The following is a 21574-nucleotide window of genomic DNA, read 5'->3' on the forward strand; positions in this document are numbered from 1 at the left end:
AAATAAGGAATGATTTCAAAAAATAAAGTAGATTTAAATATCAGGTGGACAACAACATATAGTGAATAGTGGCAATTGAACACTCACCATTGAAAACTTTCCCAGACCATAGAAATGCCTACCATAATGCTTATTTTCCATGTTGGCCGATGGAAATCCCCACGTAACGTGAGCGCCGATTAGGTAACAACCAGTGGGTGTTACCCTTACCATAGGGCCCACCTTGATGCTACATTGTATATCCACTTTGTCTATCCGTCTTTTCAACCCATATTAGAACAAGATCCGAAAAACTAAGCATATCCAAATCTCAGGTGGACCACACCACAAGAAACAGTGATGATTGAACACTCACCATTGAAAACTTACTAAGGAACATTAATGTAAGCATATCTATAATAATAAGGTCGAACAAAACGGACTAAGGAAAAATACAAAGATTACCTTGATCCAAAATTTATGTAGCCTAAAAAAGCTTTTAATGGTCATTCATTACTTTTTCCAGTGATGTGGTCCACCTGAGATTTGGATCTACTTCAATTTTGGGATGACGTGCTTAAATGAGCTAAAAAATGGATGGGCTGCGTGGACATGAAATAGATTCATCAAGGTGAAGGCCCACACAGTATAGGTAACACCCACTAAGTTATTACTTGGGTAACCGCTAATCCGCTCCCCTTAACCAGTAGGATAGGGCATGTGTTGGGTTTTTTAAAAATAAGAAGAAAATAAATTTTAATTTATAAAAGATATTGGGAAAAGGGTTATAGCTTTTGGTGATTGTTGGTGACCATTCATTTATATATGATGGTGCCTCTTGGTAAAGGGAACATCATTTGAATTTGAAATGGAGGGATGCCATTGTTGAAAAGACACCACCATTGTTGAAAAGACACCATGGAAGAAGATGTCTTTTCATGAAAAGATTCTTAAGCATCTCTTGTGATTCTATATAAACCCATCTTTAGGTTAATCCAAAAACACAAATTCTAATAATCTCATCTCCATCTTCTTCTTCTTCTCCATTTTCGTTTTTGGATGATTTTTTTGGAAAGTTACAGTTTTCAGGTGCAAAACTGCAAATAGTTTTTCAGGTTGTAAATTGCAAATAGTTTTCAGGGGGTAAATTGTAACAACACAGAGGTCAGGGCTGTATGCTATAAAAGTGTATTTGGGGTGTGGTTTTTTGGTTTTGCAGGCTGAAACCCACATTTCTCCGGTCTTGGAGAAGAAGCTTATTGTATCATGGAGGCGGATTTGTTGTTTTAAGCCTCTTGCAAATTGGTTTAATTACCAGTAGGGTGCGAATATCGTCTTAAATATAGTGACATCGTAACGTGCCTTAAGCCTATCTTTAAGTGATTTATTTTCTATTTTCCGCCTTAACCATAATAGCATGTGGGGCCCACGTAGAGCAAAGAGGTCACAAAGGGCGGGATTTGGTAAGGTTGCGGAAACACCCAGTTCATTATAACTCCATTGGGCCATATGCTACTGTCAAAGATGGACCACACGAAGCATATTGACTACGTACTTAGATTAGGTGGTGTCGCCAGCACCAACCCAACAATGGTTTATCAATGTGTTGGGAACCATGGGGCCTAACGTGATGTATGTGTTTTATATTCACTAGTTCATCCATTTTTCTCCCTCATTTTAGGGCTTGAACCTATAAATGAAGCAAATTGAAAGCTCTAAGTAGGCCACGCCATAAGAAATAGTGGAGATAATGACATCCACCGTTTAAATCTTTGTAGGCCCACCGTAATATTTATTCATCATTTAACCTATTGATAACGTCATTCAGACCTAGATGAAGGCAAACTACAAATATCAATATGATCCAAAACCTTTGTAGCCCTGAGAAGTTTTTATGGTGGTTGTTCAATCACCACTGATCATGTTTTGTGATCTACTTGATCTTCTAATTTGCTTCATGTTTAGGTTCATACCTTAAAATGAGGGGGCAAAAGGGATGGATGGTGTGGATATAAAACACATACATCACGTTGGGACTCACAACATCCAACACATCAATACACCACCATCTCCTAATCTACATCCTGTTTGGAAGTAGTTCGATTGCATGGATGCTGGGCCAATCAAATCTCACCATGCCAATCCTAACAGAATCCAATGTTACTCCAGTCTCACTAAATTCATTTGCGACATAGAAATAAAAAGGAGAGAGATTATAAAAGGAAAAAAAAGGAGAGAGAGAGAGAGAGAGAGAGAGAGAGAGAGAGAGAGAGAGAGAGAGAGAGAGAGAGAGAGAGTCACATGTACTTGTATGCCAAGTAGAAAAATAAAAGAGAACATAAGCCACTATCTTACTTAATTCTCTTATTGTGGCTCACTTGAGTATTTGATTAATCAAACATTTGAGCTATTGAAATTTTTTATTTTAAAAATAAATAAAATGGTTAAAAATCTTATTCTCTCTAAGATAATTTTGAAATCTTCAAAAGAAAAGTATGTTTCTTTAGTCCTACATTGGAAAGAATGTGAGAAAAGTTGTGCTTTATAAGTGGTTGAGTGAGTAGTATTCTTACTTAGAAAAATGGAGGATAAGATGTTTGGTTTGCATGTTCCTGCTGGAATTGGTCAAATCTTGATGATCCAATGATTTGAAATGCTCGAAATTTAGTGTTGTCCACTCCTCATATGTTATATAAATTAGACCATGGTCCAGGATCATCCAAGTCTAACAAATCCCATCAAAATCCGATCCGATCTCTCCAAAATTTTTTCCTCTTAAGAAATTGCTGAGTAGCTCAAATGTTGTTTAAGTCACTGAGTTCAACCTGGTGTTAAAAAATAAATAATTTTATTTTTCAATTTTCCAATATATTTTTTCCAACACGAGCTACTGCAACAAATGTGTGGAATTGATGTCACACACTTCATCAAAGTGGGCCCTATAAAGTTTTAGCCTTACCATCATGCAACATGATTACACATGAGAAGAAGAGAATCTACACGTGGTAAGAAAATGTCCCATTCATACTAATTGCTAATGACTACATTATGTCATTCTTTGGGGCCAATGGAAATGCATAAGAAGAAATCTTGAGAAAGCTGAAGATGGAGCATAGAGAATGAGAGAGTGGAGATGCAAAATATGGAATGTGGTGTTGCTTGGGTTACAAATTAAACCATAGTACCCTCTTTATTATTTATATTAAAAAAATACCATGTGAGAACTTTGAATAGGCCTAATACTAAAATTGCATTTATGCCCTTTTATTCATCTCTGTATAAGAAATTATTCAATTTGTTACAAAACTTATTAAATGACATGCACATGTTTCTTTTAACACTTGTTATGACTAGAATTGAACTGACCAAACTATGAGAATAAGATGGAAAGAATAGAAGTAACAAAGGGAAATAACTCGGATAAGAGGTCGGGTAAGAGCTTGACCTCAGATGCAGACTACGACCTCCACGATTAATCTGAGTACCAATCATGAGTAGTGGCCTTGGTCATATCGTTGACATCTCATTGTCTCGACCAAGGAACGGTTATGAACGCTGACCTGACTTTGACCAAAGGCCCTAACCTCAGAACTCGACCCCAACCTCGGTCATCAACCTCGGTTAGGACCTCGACCAAACAACCTAGAGGTCGGCCTCGGTTGAGCAACCTCGGCATCAGACTCCAACCGGTAGGGAAGACCATCATAGAAACATCCTATTTGTATATAGAAATGATTTCCTTTCTGAGATCTTCGCCGAGGATCACACCGAAATAAATGTCATATACCCGGGGGAGTTCCATATTATAATACAATTCTACATAGTAGATTCATTACCATACACGAAAAATGTATCAAAGGGCTACAACCGGGGACCCAATTGTCACCTGGTTTGCAGATACACGACAGGTTAGCGAGGAAGACTAGACCATAGCATCAACAGCACTTTCGCTTGTTGAAGTATTCTAACATGCACAGCTTTAAACAACAGGAAACGTAATTAAATTTATGAAAGATTTTTTTTAAAACATAATAAAATTTAATGTATTCTAAAAAGAGAAATTTGAGTTTGCATAGACAAAATATTTAAGTGAGGCCCACCACTACATTTGTGAGAAATCCATCTTGGTCATCCATTTTGTCTGATTATATTAGTACATAAGTCATAAATAAGGCAGATTCAAAACTCAAGTGGCCGGTGGACGGCAAAGATTTCATTGGCAGGCATTTTATTTTTAAATTCATACCGTTCATTTGTGTTTTAAATTTGTCTCATTTTCGGGCCACATGATCTGAAAAAAACCAAATGGACCGTATTTCTCACAAACATGACGGTGGCCTCGCCTAACTTCCCCCCGAGGAAAAGGCTTTGAAAGCAATCCGCATCGGAAACGGATTGTATACTCCCTGCCACCAGCCAATGGCTGGTGGTCGGTCCTCTGTGGGCCCACCATGATGCATATGCTTCATCCATGCCGTCCACCTATTTTTTAAGATCATTTATGGCATGGAACCAAAAATGATTTATATCCCAATCTCAAGTGGACCACATTACAGGAAACAATGTTGAATGACCATTAAAAGCTTTTTGGGGGCCATAAAAGTTTTGGATCAACCTGATTTTTTTTCCCTTCATCTGGACTGTATGACCTAATATACAGATTGTATGTCAAATAAACAGTACAGTGGGCCTTAGGAGGATGTTAATGGTGGATATCCAATCACTATTATTTTCCTGTGGTGTGGTCCACCTGAGATTTATATCCCTCTAATTTTGGTACCAATCCCTAAAATGATCTTTAATAAAGTATGAACGTAATGGATGAAACATATACATCATGGTGGGTCCCACAGAGCACCGACCATCATCCACCGGCTGGTTGCAGGGGAGTAGCCAATCCGTTTCCATCCGCAACTCCCCATAAGAAGCGGATTGCGTGGTGTTCCATACATCATCGACCTCGGTGGTTAGTTGACATCACCAGGTTTTGTGGGCCTCAAAATGACGTGTGCTATATCAACATCGTCTACCTAGTTTGGGAAATTATTTAGGTCATGAAAAATGAATGGGATAGATCCAAAGCTCCGGTGGACCACAACACGTAAAGCTGTGAGGACAATGACACCGACGGTTGAAACATTCCGAGCCTACCATAATGTTTATTTTCCATCCAACCTGTTGAGAAGGTCATGTAGGCTTAGATGAAGTAAAAGCACGAATATCAGCTAAATCCAAAACTTTGGTGGCCCATAAGAAGTTTCAATGCTTGACGTTCAATCCCCACTTCTTTCTATAGTGTGGTCCACTTGAGATTTTTGAATTTTACTCATTTTCGGGCCATGCCCTAAAATCATCTCAAAAAATAGATGGACGCTGTAGATATAACGTATGCATGATGGTGGGCCAAGGTCGGTCGTGTATGTCACGCCACGCAATCCGCTTCCCAAACACCTACCTTCAGCAGGACGCGGATTTCCTGCGAAAGCCTTTGGCAGGAAGTTACTGCCTAGGATGATAGGTGGGTCCCATCACTATGATGTTTGTGATAAATCCATACCGTCCATCCGTTTTGGGAGGTCATTTTAGAAGATGTAAAAAAAATGAGGTGTATAAAAAACTCAAGTGAACCGTACAAGAAGAAACGGCGTACATTCAGTGACCACCGTTTGAAACATTCGTAGGGGAAGAAAGTTTCCTATCAGGCGAAGTTTTTCGTGTTTTCACTTCATCGTAGGAATGACCTTATAAACGGTTTAAATGGCAACATGGCATATAAATATCAAGGTAGATCCCAGTAAGGTTTTAACGGTAGAAAACTCTTTCCACGGTTTTTCCTCTCGTTCCGCCCAATTGAGTTTTGGATACACCTAATTTTTTGTTGAATGTTGTAAAATGAGCTCCCACAACGGATGGAAGGTGTGGATTTCTAATAAAAATCACTGTGGGCCCCACCTAGCGTCCCAGTGCACGCAGGAAATCCACGTCCCCGCCGGACCCAATAAAAGGTATGGAAACCTAACTAATTGGTGGTGACTGTTACTCCAAAAACTGGCGACAGCTACGTCAATCAAGGCTGGCTAGAGAAGCAGCCATCACGATGGAATGATAGTTCAGCACCAGTTTTTAAATGGTGGTGACTCATATACTCTACTCGTAGCTTACAATCCAGGCCGTCCAAATAATGAGCACATCAGCTGATGCTAGCCCGAATGCAACGCTGGGCAAAATAATCCTAACCATATAACTGGTGATGAACCAACCACTAGTTCTAAATATTCACAAAATCAGATGGCTATTATCCCCAGATAATTGTGATTTTAGATCCAATATCCATCCATAGCGAGACCCACAATTTGTATGGTCCAGATTTCAGTAATTCATGCCACGTGTATGCTGACCATTAACCACCGCTTTCGAAAACGGTGGACAACTATCGGTGTATTCTAAATACCTAAATTACCCCTTACAAGTTGCGGTATTCAAAGCAAGGCAGGAGGGTATTTTCGTCCATGTCAAAAGGCGGTTCCGTCTATTAATTACCCGTTCTGCATCCTTCTCGTTCTCCGTTGGAAAGAAAGGTTTCTCTTCTCTTTGAGAATTCCTTCAAACTCCGCAACTCCCAATCTATTCCTTTTTTTTTTTTTCATACTTTTTATTTGTTCGTTTTTCAATTGCTTGAAGATTTCAAATCTATGAGCTGGTTTGATAAGCTACGTTCTTCGTCGAATTCCAGCCACATTGCCGGCCTTTTAATTTTTATTCTCTACCATTCCTTTCTTTTAATTTCCAATCTTTCAATACCTATAAAACCGTAAACGCAATCTGGGTCTTCTTCCTTTCGAGCAAAGATGGAGTCGAAAGAATCAAATTGCACGGATACGATCAATGGTGAGTGAGATTTGAATCGCTTGATGTTTTTTCTTTCTTGATTTTGGTATTTTCTCTCTTTTTTAATTATTATTTTGGTTTTGTATGATTTGGGTTATTATTATTATTTAAATATTTGACGAGATTTGTGGTTTTTTTTTTTTGGATGAATTGTCGAAGCCCATTAACTTATTTTTATTGTAATTGCTTTGTTTTGTTGGGATTGATACGGTGTTCATCGATGAATTGCATTATATTTGAGGAAAGGGTACTAACTATAATGTATGGTATTAGGTAAAACTAACCTGCGCCCTGCGTACAATTTTATTTATTATGTGCTCCCATAAAAAGTTGTGTGGAGCATAATGGTCCTGTGATCTGTACCGTTCATCTTGTGGGCTGCACCATAAATTGAAATATGGCTGAAAATATTATCGATTGGACGATCTTTACGATCCAATCAGTGACCTGAAAATGAGCATTAGAAAAAGGATGTAAGGTTGATATTGTAGTTACTCTGGAAACGATTTCCTTTTGCAAGCACCTATATTTCTCAATTCCCATTCGCTTCCCCTTTGTGCGTCTAGCTAACTACTACAAAAACTGTCTTGAAGATAAGATGATTTACGCACCCGTTTTGCACATTGCTCTTCTAACCTGCATTTTTCAGTCTGGTGACTATGGTCCATATTCAATGGCAAAAATTACACTGATGGGAAGGCTTGTGATGCAGTTGGAAGTAACAAAAATGTGAGAGGATGGAAAAGTAAATGTAGCAACACATGCTAGGACTTGTAGAAACACATACCGGACTGCAACATATGCTCATATGAGAAAATTCTCCTTAGAGAAAAAAAAACCCTTTGATTCAACTAACTGATGGCCATGCGAAAACAGGGGCTATTAATATCTTAAGGCTTAGATTGAAGCCTAAGCCTAATAATAGTGGAAATTATGAATCTGTCCTTAACTAATTACTTTTCCTTATTTGTTCTTATAGAGGGTAGTTTTGTCATTTTCCTATTATTTTTAAGCAATAATCACAAGGACACACTAACACCAATCCATCCATTATGTGTGAGCATGTAAGCTGCACATGTGGGAGCATGTGGTTCATACATATTGGACTAGGGATCTACTGGCATTAGTCCCCCCCTCTCCTCGAGTTGCATGATTAGGAGGGAACTTTTAGTATGCTGATTGTTATAGTAGTTCATCCTAGGCTCTGGTCACTTTTGGTAGGTCCTTGGTTGGCGGAAGTCTCTTAAATTGGAGAATGCCTTTGCTTCCTCTTTCTACTTCTTTGAATGTAAATTGGTTCTCGATGGACGACTGTCTTCTTCTGTAGCAGTGGTGCTTTCCTTTCTTCGGTCAAGCATATTAGTTGCTGGCTTCTTGTTCTATACATCTTTTGCCAACTTGGCCTGTGTCACCTTGTCATTGGTTATCAGTTATCACAGATATAGTCCTCATCGCATCATCCTTTTGAGGTGTATCATTCTTCATTTGCTTAAGACTAATGTCCTTCCCGTCATGCACATGAATATAGGCATTAGTGAACCTACAATACTGCACAAGACGATCATACATCCATGAACAACCAAGTTTGGGCTCTTATTGGACTCATGTCAAACCGTATTGACTCGGTGTAATATTGTACTAATGAGTAAGTTAGCAGGCATCGATGGTTCACCTACATGATCTCACCGATTATTTCGGCACTTCAATGAGATTGTGAATACTTTGATGCTCACAGCAGCAATTGATCAACTGTTCTATGTCAAATGATGTTTAGGTTTTTGTCATTGTCATTGATGACCGTGATGGCATTTTCCTCACATGTGCTCTATGTTTAGAAGACATTTCTATGTAACCAGTCTTCATTCTCTTCATCATTAGGCATTGTTAGGTAGAGCATCAAGCAGTGGCTCAATATTGTTGTTGCTTGGTTCTTCTTTTGACTCTGTCTCATCAATAACCTCTTCACAAAGGTTGATTTTCTTTATTGTGCACACGGCTGCAAGGTGACCTTTGCTCCCACTTTTTAACAGGTTACATTATTACGATCACCCTTTGACATCGCTCTTGTTTCTCTTACTTGTTTTGTGTGCTCCTTTGGTTGTTTCCTACGGTGATTATTGGAAGTTGTGGGCAGTTGCCAACAATTCGAGATAACAAATACTTCCAGACTGATAGTTGTGATTATCTATCATCAATCCATGTTCCTTTTTTGCTCGTAGTGCAATCTGATATGCTTCAATCACGCTATCTGGTTGAGCCCTCTATCATCTCATTTTAATTGTTCCTCCTGAGTCCTCTGCAATAACAAGTTACATAGTGCACTTTCTCTTCCATTAAATCATAACTCAATGTCAGATCATGATACTTCTAGATGTACTTGAAAGTTACGTTATTCTGCTGTAGATCCAAAAGTTCTTTGACATTCAAGATTTATATAATGGAAGGAGCTTCTGGTTCATCTTGGCCCTTATCCTCCCCTCTAACTCCTAGTTTGATATGGGTGGATGATCATGATGCCAGAAATCTCTCACTATCGAGTTCCACCATTTCAGGGCTAGTCCCCCTTTAATTTCAATATGGCAAATCCTATCCTGACTTTAATTTCAATATGCCTTGAAGATGTCAATGATAAATACCCTAAGCTCGACCTTAGTGGTCTTGAAGACAATCCTGCCGAGGACTCGAACCCACCAGAAGCCGAAGGCTCAATCCCAGCTGAAATCGAGCAGCCGACCTCGGCGGAAGCCGAGTAGCCCCTCTGGGCCTCTTTTTGTTTTTCCTCTTGCACTTATGTAATATATATTTTTTTATCAATGAAAAGAATTTTTTTGGTAGTGTGCCCATTGTTCGTGCCTTGTGTTTTCATTTCTTAGTAGATCGTATGTCGCGTGTCGATTAGCAGATCGATCCTTTCGATCAGATGGTCGAAACTTTTAGGGAGGAGTTCTTCCCTATTCCTTACAGAAGCCATGCCCTTGTAGAATGTCGAAAGATACGGCGGCTTTTGACCCATTCAGAATAGGTCTAGCAGTCCCGTAGGACTTTTTTCCCCTTGCACTAAGGGAAATCCTCGTAGTTGAGCGCGTAGCCCGAGTAGTCGAATTAACAAGTAGGATTTTATTGTAGCTTTTGTAGTACAAGTAGACAAGTCGTTCCAACCTCGTAGGTCGGTTTCTGATTTGAGACTTGAGCGGTCTTTACGGATAGTAGATCTTCAGGTGTTCGACATTCCATGAATGTGGTAGAGGTCGTCCATCCATGTCTTTGAGTTGATATGCCCGTGGTTGAGTTGTGCCGGTCACTTTGTAGTGTCCCTCCCAGTTCGGCTCAAGAGTTCCGGAGTCGGGCTCCTTGGTGTTCTGGAACGTTTCACGGAGGACCAGGTCTCCTGCTCGGAATCTCCGCACTTCCTGGAGTTGTAGAATTGGGCAACCTGCTGCTGTCGAGTTGCGATCCTTAACTGAGCTTTTTCCCTTTCCTCTTCGAGTAGGTCGAGGCTTAGAGCTATTTGCTTGGCATTTTAAGATTCGTCGTATGATCGAACCTGTGCAGTAGGGAGCCCTATCTCGACCGGGATAATGACCTCTGCTCCAAAGGCTAGGGAGAAAGGAGTTTCTCCTGTGGTCGTCCGAGCAGTAGTTCGATACGCCCGGAGGACATAGGGGAGCTCTTCAGCCCAGGCCCCATTTGCTTTCTCGAGCTTAGTTTGGAGGTGGTTTTTGATGATCTTGTTAACTGCCTCTACTTGGCAGTTAGCTTGAGGGTGCCGAGGTGACGAATAAGAGTTTCAAATTTTGAGGTTCCTAGACATGCCTCGAACCGATTATTGTCGAACTGCTTCCCGTTGTCTGAGACGATCGTATCTGGGATCCCATACCAGCAGATGATATTTTTCCAGATGAAGTCCATGATTTTCTACTCGGTAATCTTGGCCAATGGCTCGGCCTTGGCCCATTTGGTAAAGTAGTCGACTGTGAGGACTGCGAGCTTGGTCTGACCTTTGCCCATTGGCAAGGGGCCAATGATGTTTATCCCCCACTAGGCGAATGGCCATGGTCCGTCATGGGGGTCAGCTGCTCGGTTGATGAGGTATCATCGTGAACCTCTGACATTTGTCGCATCTCCGGGTATATTGCTTGGCATCTTCCCTGATAGTTGGTTAAAAGTATCCTTGTCGGATGACTTTATGGGCGAGGGCACGACTGCCAGAGTGGTTGCCGCAAATCCCTTCGTGTATTTCCTTCAGAACATACTTGGCCTCCTCAGGTTGGAGACACTTGAGATAAGGTAGAGAGAACCCCTTTTGTACTAGGGTGTCTCCAACCATGGTGTATCGAGCTGACCTGGATCGGAGCCTGCACGCCTTGAGTCAATCTTCGGGTAGCTTGCCTTCCTGAAGACATTCGACTATTGGGTCCATCCAGCTTGGGACCGAATTTACTGGAAGAACTATTTCTAGATCAGACTTGTTAATGCTCGGCTTGGCTAGAAACTTGATCGGGATCGAACTCTAGATGTCATCCTCGGCTGCTGTGGCCAACTTCACCAGTGCATCTGCCTTGGAGTTTTCCGGCTCGGGGATTAAGTTGATGTCGCACTTGGGGAACTTGCTCATAAGTTCCCGAGCCTTTTGTAGGTAGGTGATCATTCTTTCCTCTTTGTCCTGGTATTCATTAGTGATTTGGTTGACAATGAGCTGGGAATCACTATGCACCCTTAAGATCTGGGCTTCCATTGTTGTTGCCGGCCTAAGACCAGCTAGCAATGCCTCATATTCTGCGACATTCCGCAGGTACGATTAAACTAAAGAGTGAATGGGCTGGATTTTATTTTTTTTTTGGTTGATTTGTAGGTTGAGGATGTTGCAGATGGGTGGCTTTAGTCTATGGGGGATCTAGGGTTTTTTGAGTTTAGAGAGGGGATGTTTAGGGTCTTATAGGTGAAGAGAGGGGACGGCTTGGGTTTATTGGTGAGGAATGAGGGACGACTAGGTTTTGGTTTGAATCCCAACAGAAAAAGTAGTACAAAGAAGGAAAAGAAGAAGAAGAAGAAGAAGAAGGGAGAAGACGAGTAAAAGGAAGAGAGAAAACCTTCAATTTCCAATAAAAACTTGCTCTAATACCACTGGTAGCTGGAAGCATTCAAAATGTGGTAAGATGGGAAAGAAACCCTAGCAGCACATTCTAGGATCCACAACAGCACAACATAAAGCAACACATGCTATGATTCACAGCAACACGAAGAAGAAGAAGAAGAAGAAGAAGAAGGGAAAAGACGAGTAAAAGGAAGAGAGAAAACCTTCAATTTCCTATAACAACTTGCTCTGATACCACTGGTAGATGGAAGCATTCAAAATGTGGTAAGATGGGAAAGGAACCCTAGCAGCACATTCTAGGATCCACAACAACACAACATAAAGCAACACATGCTATGATTCACAACAACACATAATAGAAAGACGCACGTGCTTACACTAAAAGAAGTAATTCTCCAAAGAGAAGAAAAACAGAAACCTTCATTCAACTAACCAAATACTAATAGTTACATGTCCAAGAAGGGCTATAAAAGTTTAACACAAATAGTAGCATCCAAACAATAATGGAAACTGCTAATATGCCCTTAACTAAATACTGTTCCCAATTTGTTCTTAGTGAGGGTAGTTTTTTCCATTACCCTTATTTTAAAGCAATAATCATAATGAGACTAATACCAATCCATCCATTAAGCAGCCCTCCTGTGGGCCTCAAACCTGTGAGCATGTGGGCCCTACACGTGATCATGTGGTTCCTAAATGTTGGACAAGGCATCTGCTCGCACTGGATTGTGCAAAATTTGGACTATCTCCCATAAAAGGTCAATCCCAACTGATAAAAGGTCTCTATCACCAACTCTCATGCCATATCTTATTTTCGGAACACATGGTAAGTAGCACTGTCCAGATCTTTATAATGCTGAACTGGTTTGCTTTATTTGTCTAATTTTGGAGTAATCTGGTTAATTTTCTTGGTGTCGCACATGGATAGGTCCGCTGGCTGAGTGTGCATGTGTTAATGCGATCAGGACACAATACCCTGGTTATGATATCAAATTGTATGCTGAGTATCCATGCTGTAACAGTGTTTCTTTACCGACTGTACTCCCTACCAAATGACCGCACATGTCAACCGTTGCATCTCTGCAATGCTCTTAGTATGCTAGGACTGGATGGTTGCTTGACCAGCCTATGCGAATCTTACGTATTTGGACTTATACTGATTTTGCACCTTTTACCATGCTTGTGCTTTCATGGACAATCTCATTATTGTTGTTGTCACTACTTAGAGTTTATTTCAAACCAAGAGATTCTGATTGGGCATCAGATGCTATTTATTTATACATTTGCTCAAACAATAAGGCTAACATGAGAAGGCTTATTATTAGAAAGGGTTTTTTTTCCCCTTTCATTTCTTTTCTACATTCACTTTCAGTTAACCCTTCCTAATAATGCTTTATCATCCCTGTGTTTAGGTCCTTTTGTTTCACAAATTGAGAGGCAACAACTTCCCGCTCCTTCAGTCATTGTGATAGGTGGAGGGATTTCGGGGATTGCTGCTGCTCGTACACTCTGTGATGCCTCTTGTAAGGTAACTAGGTTCTTAGTATTGAGTTATTTTAGGTGATTATTTGACTTCTTGTATTGCTTCTAATTATGTCTCATTAAACATGATGCTTATTTTGTCCAGGTCGTCCTATTGGAATCACGAAATAGACTTGGTGGTCGTGTGCATACTGACTACTCGTTTGGTTTTCCAGTCGACATGGGGGCATCATGGCAAGTTCATATTCTACTGTTTAGCTGCCCTAGAATGTTTATTTCTATCCCAGCCAAACATGCATAATGTCTTGGTGACAGATTTTCTTTGATGTGTTGGTAATTCAGGCTGCATGGTGTGTGCAATGAAAATTCACTGGCTCCTCTAATTAGAGGCCTAGGACTTTCATTGTACCGTACAAGTGGTGATAACTCTATCTTATACGACCATGATCTAGAAAGGTAGTTCTTCTCATCTGTATTTTGTCTGACATCTCTTCTTTTGGTACTTCAATAAACATATTTGTGAGTGATTGACGTTGAGGTTTCCACCATAATGGATCAATGATGGACAAGATGCCCTAGCTTCTAAGACTTTATTTAGATGAAAATACAAAGCCTGCCTCCCAATTCATGTCAAGAGCTTTAGCATGGCATCTTTGCACCTTTTGGAATTAAAATTGAACTAGTTTGCGATCCTGCTCTTGTTGGGATGTGACTGGTAAAGAAACAGGTCAAGTTATCTTCTTCTTTACCCAACTTCATGTGGATGTCGAGATTCATGGGAATCAATCGAGGCTTAAAAGAAAAAGTCCACTGGAAAATGGCAATAGACGTTAGATATGTGTGGTAGTACTTGATAAAGACATCTCATTCCTTAGTCAAGGTACATGGGTCTTTGACATAAGCCAATAGAACTGTCCAAAGTAGAGTTGAGTGGTACCCCACCAAACCCCTGCCGCATCCGACAATTCTCAGATCCCTTTTGTAGTGTTCGCTATTATTGCAAGAACATATGTTGCTCTCACATGATATTCAACCAACAACGAAATAATGCCTTAAATCTTTTTTCCTTGAAGGACAATAGTTGCCTTCCCATCTTCTTGTTATCTCCTCAACTCCACCCCTTTGTATGGCCCAATCAAGTATCTTGATAATTACAAAACTTCATTCGCATTTTATTTCTTTCCATTTGATCAGTTGATCACATACACTGTTCTCATGCCTTGCTTTACCTATCTTCTCTTTTCTTCTTCTTTAGATGATTGCGATATCTTTCCTTCCATCTATATATCCCAACTGACTTCAGTTTATGTGTAGGCCATGGTTCTCAGAATGAACAACTAACTGTTCCGTTATGGAATTAAAGGGTTCTACAGTATCAGATATGGATGATGAAGCCATAGAGAATCTCAAACAACTAGTGCTAAAACAATGCTATAAACAACAATAGCAAGGAGAACAAACAACTTCAATAAGAAATTCCAACGAATGTCCAAACCCAATCACACACGGAAGGGGGTCTTGTGGCTAAAAAATATGATTAATAATCCGATTGCTGTCCAAAAATATAGTTGCTGGAAATTGGGGCAAAAAATACCCAAAAATTGCCATAAAAAAAAATCATCACACTCTATTCGGAGCGACACAAAAATACGCTTCACAAGTAAAAATCCAGCAAACACTAGCCAAGGCAATACAAAAATCTGCTTCAACACGAAAAATCCAGCATACCCTAGCCAAGGCAAAAAAAAAAAAAATAAAATCAGTAAGTCCTTCAGAATAAATCTTCAAAAAAGATTGGAAGAAAAATTGTGGAGCAACGTCTTCAATTGGACAATAGAAAAAATCAGCAGAGGCTCTTACCTGCACATCAAAGAGATTGAATGTTGCAAGTCCTTCAGAAAAAATCTTCATAAAAGAAATTGAAGAAGAATTTCCAGTAACATCTTCAATTGGACAACAAAAAAATCAGCAAGAGCTTTAAATCTAGCAACCCATGATTTAAACCCTTCAAAAAATTGAAAATACCCTAGAAGAAGAAGAATAAACTTGAGCACTTAAGCTTTAATATCATGTTAAGAGAGAGAGAGAGAGAGAGAGAGAGAGAGAGTCCCAACCCTCTCTTATTTATAACAATAGAAGAAAAGGTAAACTTAAATATGTCCTTATATGAAGAAAAAAACTTAAGGAAGACTAAATGGCAAATAAAGAAAGCATGAAACGAAGATAAAAGGCTGAAAAATTAACTATAAACGTCCATACTATATAAAACCCAAGTGTATGTACTTGTGGGCCTAGTCATAGGTCCACATGCACATACTGATGAGGACATCACTTCATGTACACCTTTGCTTACGTATCAGAGGAGGTGGGCTCCATCGATTTTCCTGTGATTAGGCAAGTACCCGTGATCTTGTTGAAGACCCCATGTGCATGTCTGAGCATCTGGAAGACCTCACACTAGGAAGATGCATATCCGTTGCTTTATAGAGTGATCCAGACCGTTGGATTGGAGGGACGCGATGATCAGGCCGTTGGATCACATGATCGGGCCATTAATCGTGGATCGTCTACACTAGTTTTGCTTAGATTTTATCAGTTTATATGATTTAGTTTTGTTTATGTTATATTTGGACACCATTATGAGTGTTTTTATTTGATTTTATTTAGACTAGAGCTATTTTCATCAAAATTTACAAAACATGGTGTTTATTGTAAATTTTGAATTTTCTTGGAGCTATAGAAGTGGGTGGGCATGTGATCCTCTATCTCATTGGATTTTGTGATTAAAGAAAACAGAGAAAAAAACTCTTGCTTTCTTGTTCTTCTTACATCTTCATGAGATTTGAAGCTACTTCCATGTGATTTGGAAGAGAGATTGGTGTGAGGCTAATCTTCATCAATGGAGGTGCAAGGTATCGATATATCTCCACATCACCATCTTTTTTCCCCTCCATCAATGTATTTTCTTCAAGTTCTCGATTCTCCCATTCTAAGCCTCCATCTTCTCTTAAACCCATCTTTTCTTTACCTATCTACAATCCCAAACCCTAAAAGACCTAACCCATCCATCACAGGCCACACATGTGAACCTTCCGGGTTGGCCTTGCAGCCACACCTTGTCATTTTGGTCTTCCTTTCACTCTTAAATCAAAACCAACCCCCTTTCATCTCTACAAAAACCTTAACCCTAAATCTAGAAATCCCTTTCCTAGATTTTCCCAATTTCTTAAAACCCTAATTTTACCATAGGTTATATTAGGCCTTCTACTTTGAACTAGACTATACTATATGCTAATGGGATGACCCTACATCTATTATATCCTAGTTTCCTTTTATTTAATGATCTTGTGTGACGATTTTAGGAACTTAGGCTAGGATTATGCATGATGTACTTTTGTTTTCATGGTATTCATGATGATTATGACAATGTTTGTGTTTTTTGTTAATTGTCTTAATTCTGTTTCTTGATCTCATATGTTATTTGTTTCATGCATCAGTCCTACATCAAATACAGCCACAGTGTCAGCTCCAACTTCTTATTATTCTCCTCCTAAGCTTGCTAAAGGCTCAAATATCACTAATTTAGGTTTCGTGTACCTCCACACTTTCCTTTAAAAACAATAAGCTTTGGATCAATTTCTTTGGTGCTGCTTGTTGTGTTTCTGATAGAGGACTGACACATGAACCAAATAACATGTGAGATCAAGTAGCAAAATTAAAACAATTAACAAAAAAAACACAAACATTGTCATAATAATCACGAATACCATGAAAACCAAAAGAACATCATGTATAATCCTAGCCTAAGTTTTCAAAATCGTCACACAAAATCATTAAGTATAAAGAAACTAGGATCTAATGGATGTAGGGACATCCAATTAGCATTAGGGTATAGTCTATTTCAAAATAGAAGACCTAATACAACTTAGGTAAATTATGGTTTTGGAAAATTGAAAAATCTAGGAAAGTTAGGGATTTCTAGATTTAGGGTTAGAGTTTTGGTAGAGAGGAGTGTGGTTTTGATTTAAGGGTGAAAGAATCTAAAAAGGACAAGGCGTGGCCATACAACCAATCCGGAAGTTTTACACGTGTGGCGGTCCGGTCACACCTGTGGCGTGAGATTGATGAGTTAGGTCTCTTAGGGTTTGAGATTGTAGATAGGTAATGGAAAGATAGGTTTAGGAGAAGATGAAGGCTTAGGATGTGAGAATCGAATAACTTGAAGAAAATACCTTAATGAAGGGGAAAAGAGATGATGACGTGGGGATAGAGACATCGCACCTCCGTTGATAAAGATTAGCCTTACACCAATTTACTTTTCAAATCACATGGAAGTATCTTCAAATATTATGAAGATGGAAGAAGAAGAAGCAAGCAAGTGCTCTCTCTCTCTCTCTCTCTCTTTTTAATCACAAAATCCAATGAGGGAGAGAGTCACATGCCCACCCTCTTTTATAGCTCCAAGAAAATTCAATAATTACAATAAACACATTATTTTGTGAATTTTAACGAAAATAACCCTAGTCTAAATAAAATCAACTAAAAACGCTCATAATGGTGTTCAAACGTAACATAAACAAAATTAAATCTTAAAAGCTGATAAAATCTAAGAAAAACTATTGTGGACGATTCACGATCAATGGACTGATCATGTGATCCAATGGCCTGATCGTCACGTCCCTCTAATCCAAGGGTCTGGATCACTTCATAAAGTAGCCCATATGCATCTTCTCAGTGTAGGGTCTTTTAGATGCTCACACAAGCACATGAGGTCTTCAGCACGATCATGGTTACTCGCCTAGCCATAGGGAAATTGGTGCGGACCACCTCCTCTGATATGTACACAAAAGTGTACATGAAGTGATGTCCTCATCAACTCTCCTCGGTTGAGAATAGTTCGCATGTGGTGGTCTAAAACTCTTATAATGCTCCAAAATGTCTGGATCTAAATGCTGTAGCTCATCCTTTGTAATTCACATACTATCTGAAATCGGCCTATGCTTCCACTTGACGATGAATTTTTGAAATCTCCCATGTCGAGCGGAAACTGCTTATGCATCCAGTATGTCTTCTATCTGTTCGTTTCGAGTGGGCAAGGAGGTTAAAGGTGGTAACGGCTCGGAAGATTGGTCAGGTAGGGGCCATGGGTTTTGGACTAGGTCATGGTCTGTGGATGGATCAACTTGCGAAGTAGCAAGATCCTTTTATTGTACTAGATCTTCCACATTAAAAGTAGAACTAATTCCCACGGTAGGTGGAAGGCCTACTACATGGGCATTAGGACCTAGTTTTTGCATTATTTTGTATGGTCTTGCTTTATGCGCTTATAATGGGAACTGTTTAGGCCTCATATGAACCATGACATAATCTCCCACTTGGAATTCATGAAACCTACGATGAGAATCAGCAAACGCTTTGTATTTTTCATTACTCACATTAATTTGCTTCTTGATCTCACTATGCGACTCATGTATGTGACGTGCAAACTCATGTGCGGACTTAGATGGCTTATGGAACACAAACATAGGTAGCCATGCACAACCTCAAATGGACTCATGCCTATGGGACCTATTAATGGAACTATTGTATGCTAGCTCGGCTATAGGCAAAACAGTATCCCAAGTTTGGACGTGATCACTAACACGACATTAAGTAGATTTCCAATACTCCTATCGACAACCTCAGTCTGACCGTCTGTTCGAGGGTGATTGGTAGATGAGAATTGAAGCCTTGTCCCCATCATGTGTCATAGTGTCTTCCAAAAATAGCTCATAAAGCGTACATCACGATCAGGCACTATGGTCTTAGGTAGACCATGTAAACGCATTACCTCCCCAAAGCAAAGCTTAGCCACATTGGAGGCATCTGACGTTTTCAAGCACAAAATGAAATTGGCCATTTTGGAAAAAAACGGTCGACAACCACAAATATGAAATGCCTTGTGGCTTATGGGACACAAACATAGGTAGCCATGCACAACCTCAAATGGACTCATGCCTATGAACCTATTAATGGAACTATTATATGCTAGCTCGGCTATAGGCAAAACAGTATCCCAAGTTCAGATGTGATCACCCATAAGGCATTTAAGCAGATTTCCAATACTCCTATTGACAACCTCAGTCTAACTGTCTATTTGAGGGTGATAGGTAGATGAGAATTGAAGCCTTGTCCCCATCATGTGCCATAGTGTCTTCCAAAAATAGCTCATAAAGCGTACATCACGATAGGCACTATGGTCTTAGGTAGACCATGTAAGCGCACTACCTCCCTAAAGAAGAGCTTAGCCACATTGGAGGCATTTGACGTTTTCAAGCACGAAATGAAATGGGCCATTTTGGAAAAACGGTTCACAACCATAAATACGGAATCATGTTTCTTGATAGTTTTCAATAAGCCTAAGACGAAATCCATACTAATGTCCTGCCACGGAGCATGGGGTACCGGCAAAAGCGTATCTAATCCTGTATTTTGCTTCATCTGCTTTGCCAGTTGACAAGTCTTGCATTGCCCTACAATTTGGCTACATCTCGCTTGAGACTTGACCAATTAAATCTATACTTCACACCCTCACTAAATGATCGGCTACCCCTCCTGCATGAAGTTCCTTAACTAGGAAATCATGGAGTGAGGTACGGGGAACGCTGAGTTTGCTACCTTTAGATAGAAACTCATTGATGATGACAAACCCGAGACTATCGGTCGACTGACCATCTCGCAGTGACACGTACAAATCTTCAAAGTCTGGGCAAGTAGGATACTCTTCTCTCACCCGATCAAACCCAGTTACTTACACTCTCATACTTTGGAGTAGCGCCACACGACGACTAGGGGCATTGGCAGGTTTGTTCTCGACCCCAGCCTTGTGTCTCGGAACGAAAGAATATTCCTGAAGAAACTGGACCCATTTGGCATGCCTAGGGTTTAGTTTCGTCTAGGAACTGAGATAGCGTAAGGTCTCATGGTCAGATAACAAGACAAATTCTTGCAGTAATCAATGTTCGAGTTGTCGGTATTGCTACAAGTTTTGCTGGTCGGAGATAAAGATATAATATCGTTATCGCTGATAATATTGCCGATAACCGGAAATGCAGGAAAAAAGGGAGAAACAACACATAAAAAGATCTCTCCAAATGGATGGACCGTGTGGATACAACACATATATCACAGTGGGACCCATAGAACTTGGAAACGTTTTAAGTTATTAGTGGCACGATTAACCTGCGCGTACCTAATCCGCGCCCCTTAAAAATTGAAAATCCTTCCGAAACCGAAAATCCCTCCCCCTCGTTCCCAAAATTTCAAAAATTTCTATGAGTCTCTGGATTTTCGTAGCCTTGCCAGCAGGTTTTGGGGCTGGCAAACCGGAGGAGTCGCCATTTAAGGATCGAAAAAACAGGTATTTTCTTCTTCTTCTTCTTCTTTTTTCTTGGATTTCGACAATTTTATCGCCGAAAACGTGGTGAAATGGGGTAGTTGGCCGTCGATATCTAGAAAATATCGGAAAACCGACATTATCGGTGATATTTCGGCGATATCGGGAAGAGAAACGAAAAATTGGGTTTTCGGTTTCGCTGAGCCAGCGATACCGATACTATCGGCGACAATTCGATATTGTCGCTGATAATTTAAACACTGGCGGTAATAAGTAATGCTGCAAATGGCGCAAAGACTGGACATCCACATAGAATTTTGTCATAGGTGGAATACCGTTGCTTTGCCTCATTCAATTTCTTACTAAAATAAGCAACGGGGTGCCCCTCTTGACTAATCACGCCACTTATACTTACCCCAGATGCATCACACGCGACTTCAAAGACTTTAGAAAAGTCTGGAAGGTGCATGACGGGGGCTTCGCTCATCTTGCCCTTAATCTCCTTAAATGCTTTAGAGACAACTTTAGTTTACACAAACTCCCATTTCTTGATGCAATCCGTGATGGGAGCTATAATGGAGCTAAATCCTCAAAGTTGCTAAGTCATAAAAGCTTCGCACCTCATGAATATTGTGTGGTTTCAGCTATTCAACTATGGCCCGGACATTCTTGGGGTCCGCTGTCATGCCCTTAGATGATACGATGAACCCTAAGAAAATAACGCTCTTTGACGTAAATGAGATAAAAGTGCTAGT

General features: G+C 40.0%; 1 protein-coding gene across 5 annotated transcripts in view; it reads left to right on the plus strand.

Moving 5' to 3' along the window:
- Positions 1–6532: 6532 nt before the first annotated feature.
- The window catches only part of LOC131236929 (polyamine oxidase 5-like), a 36091-nt gene continuing 21049 nt past the window's right edge, over positions 6533–21574 (plus strand). For 3 of the 5 annotated variants that reach the window (XR_009166944.1, XR_009166945.1, XM_058234464.1), the window contains exons 1-4: positions 6533–6867; positions 13375–13490; positions 13590–13678; positions 13787–13900. Coding sequence is in view for 2 of the 5 variants with exons in the window: in XM_058234464.1 (XP_058090447.1) it covers positions 6828–6867; positions 13375–13490; positions 13590–13678; positions 13787–13900 (359 nt within the window). In the remaining 3 variants the exon portion in view is untranslated. Of the gene's footprint in view, positions 6868–13374; positions 13491–13589; positions 13679–13785; positions 13901–21574 lie in introns of those variants that run through there. The other 2 variants (XM_058234465.1, XM_058234466.1) reach the window with 2 other exon arrangements.

Source organism: Magnolia sinica, chromosome 2 (assembly GCF_029962835.1).
Source record: "Magnolia sinica isolate HGM2019 chromosome 2, MsV1, whole genome shotgun sequence".
In the NCBI taxonomy this organism is placed as follows: domain Eukaryota; kingdom Viridiplantae; phylum Streptophyta; class Magnoliopsida; order Magnoliales; family Magnoliaceae; genus Magnolia; species Magnolia sinica.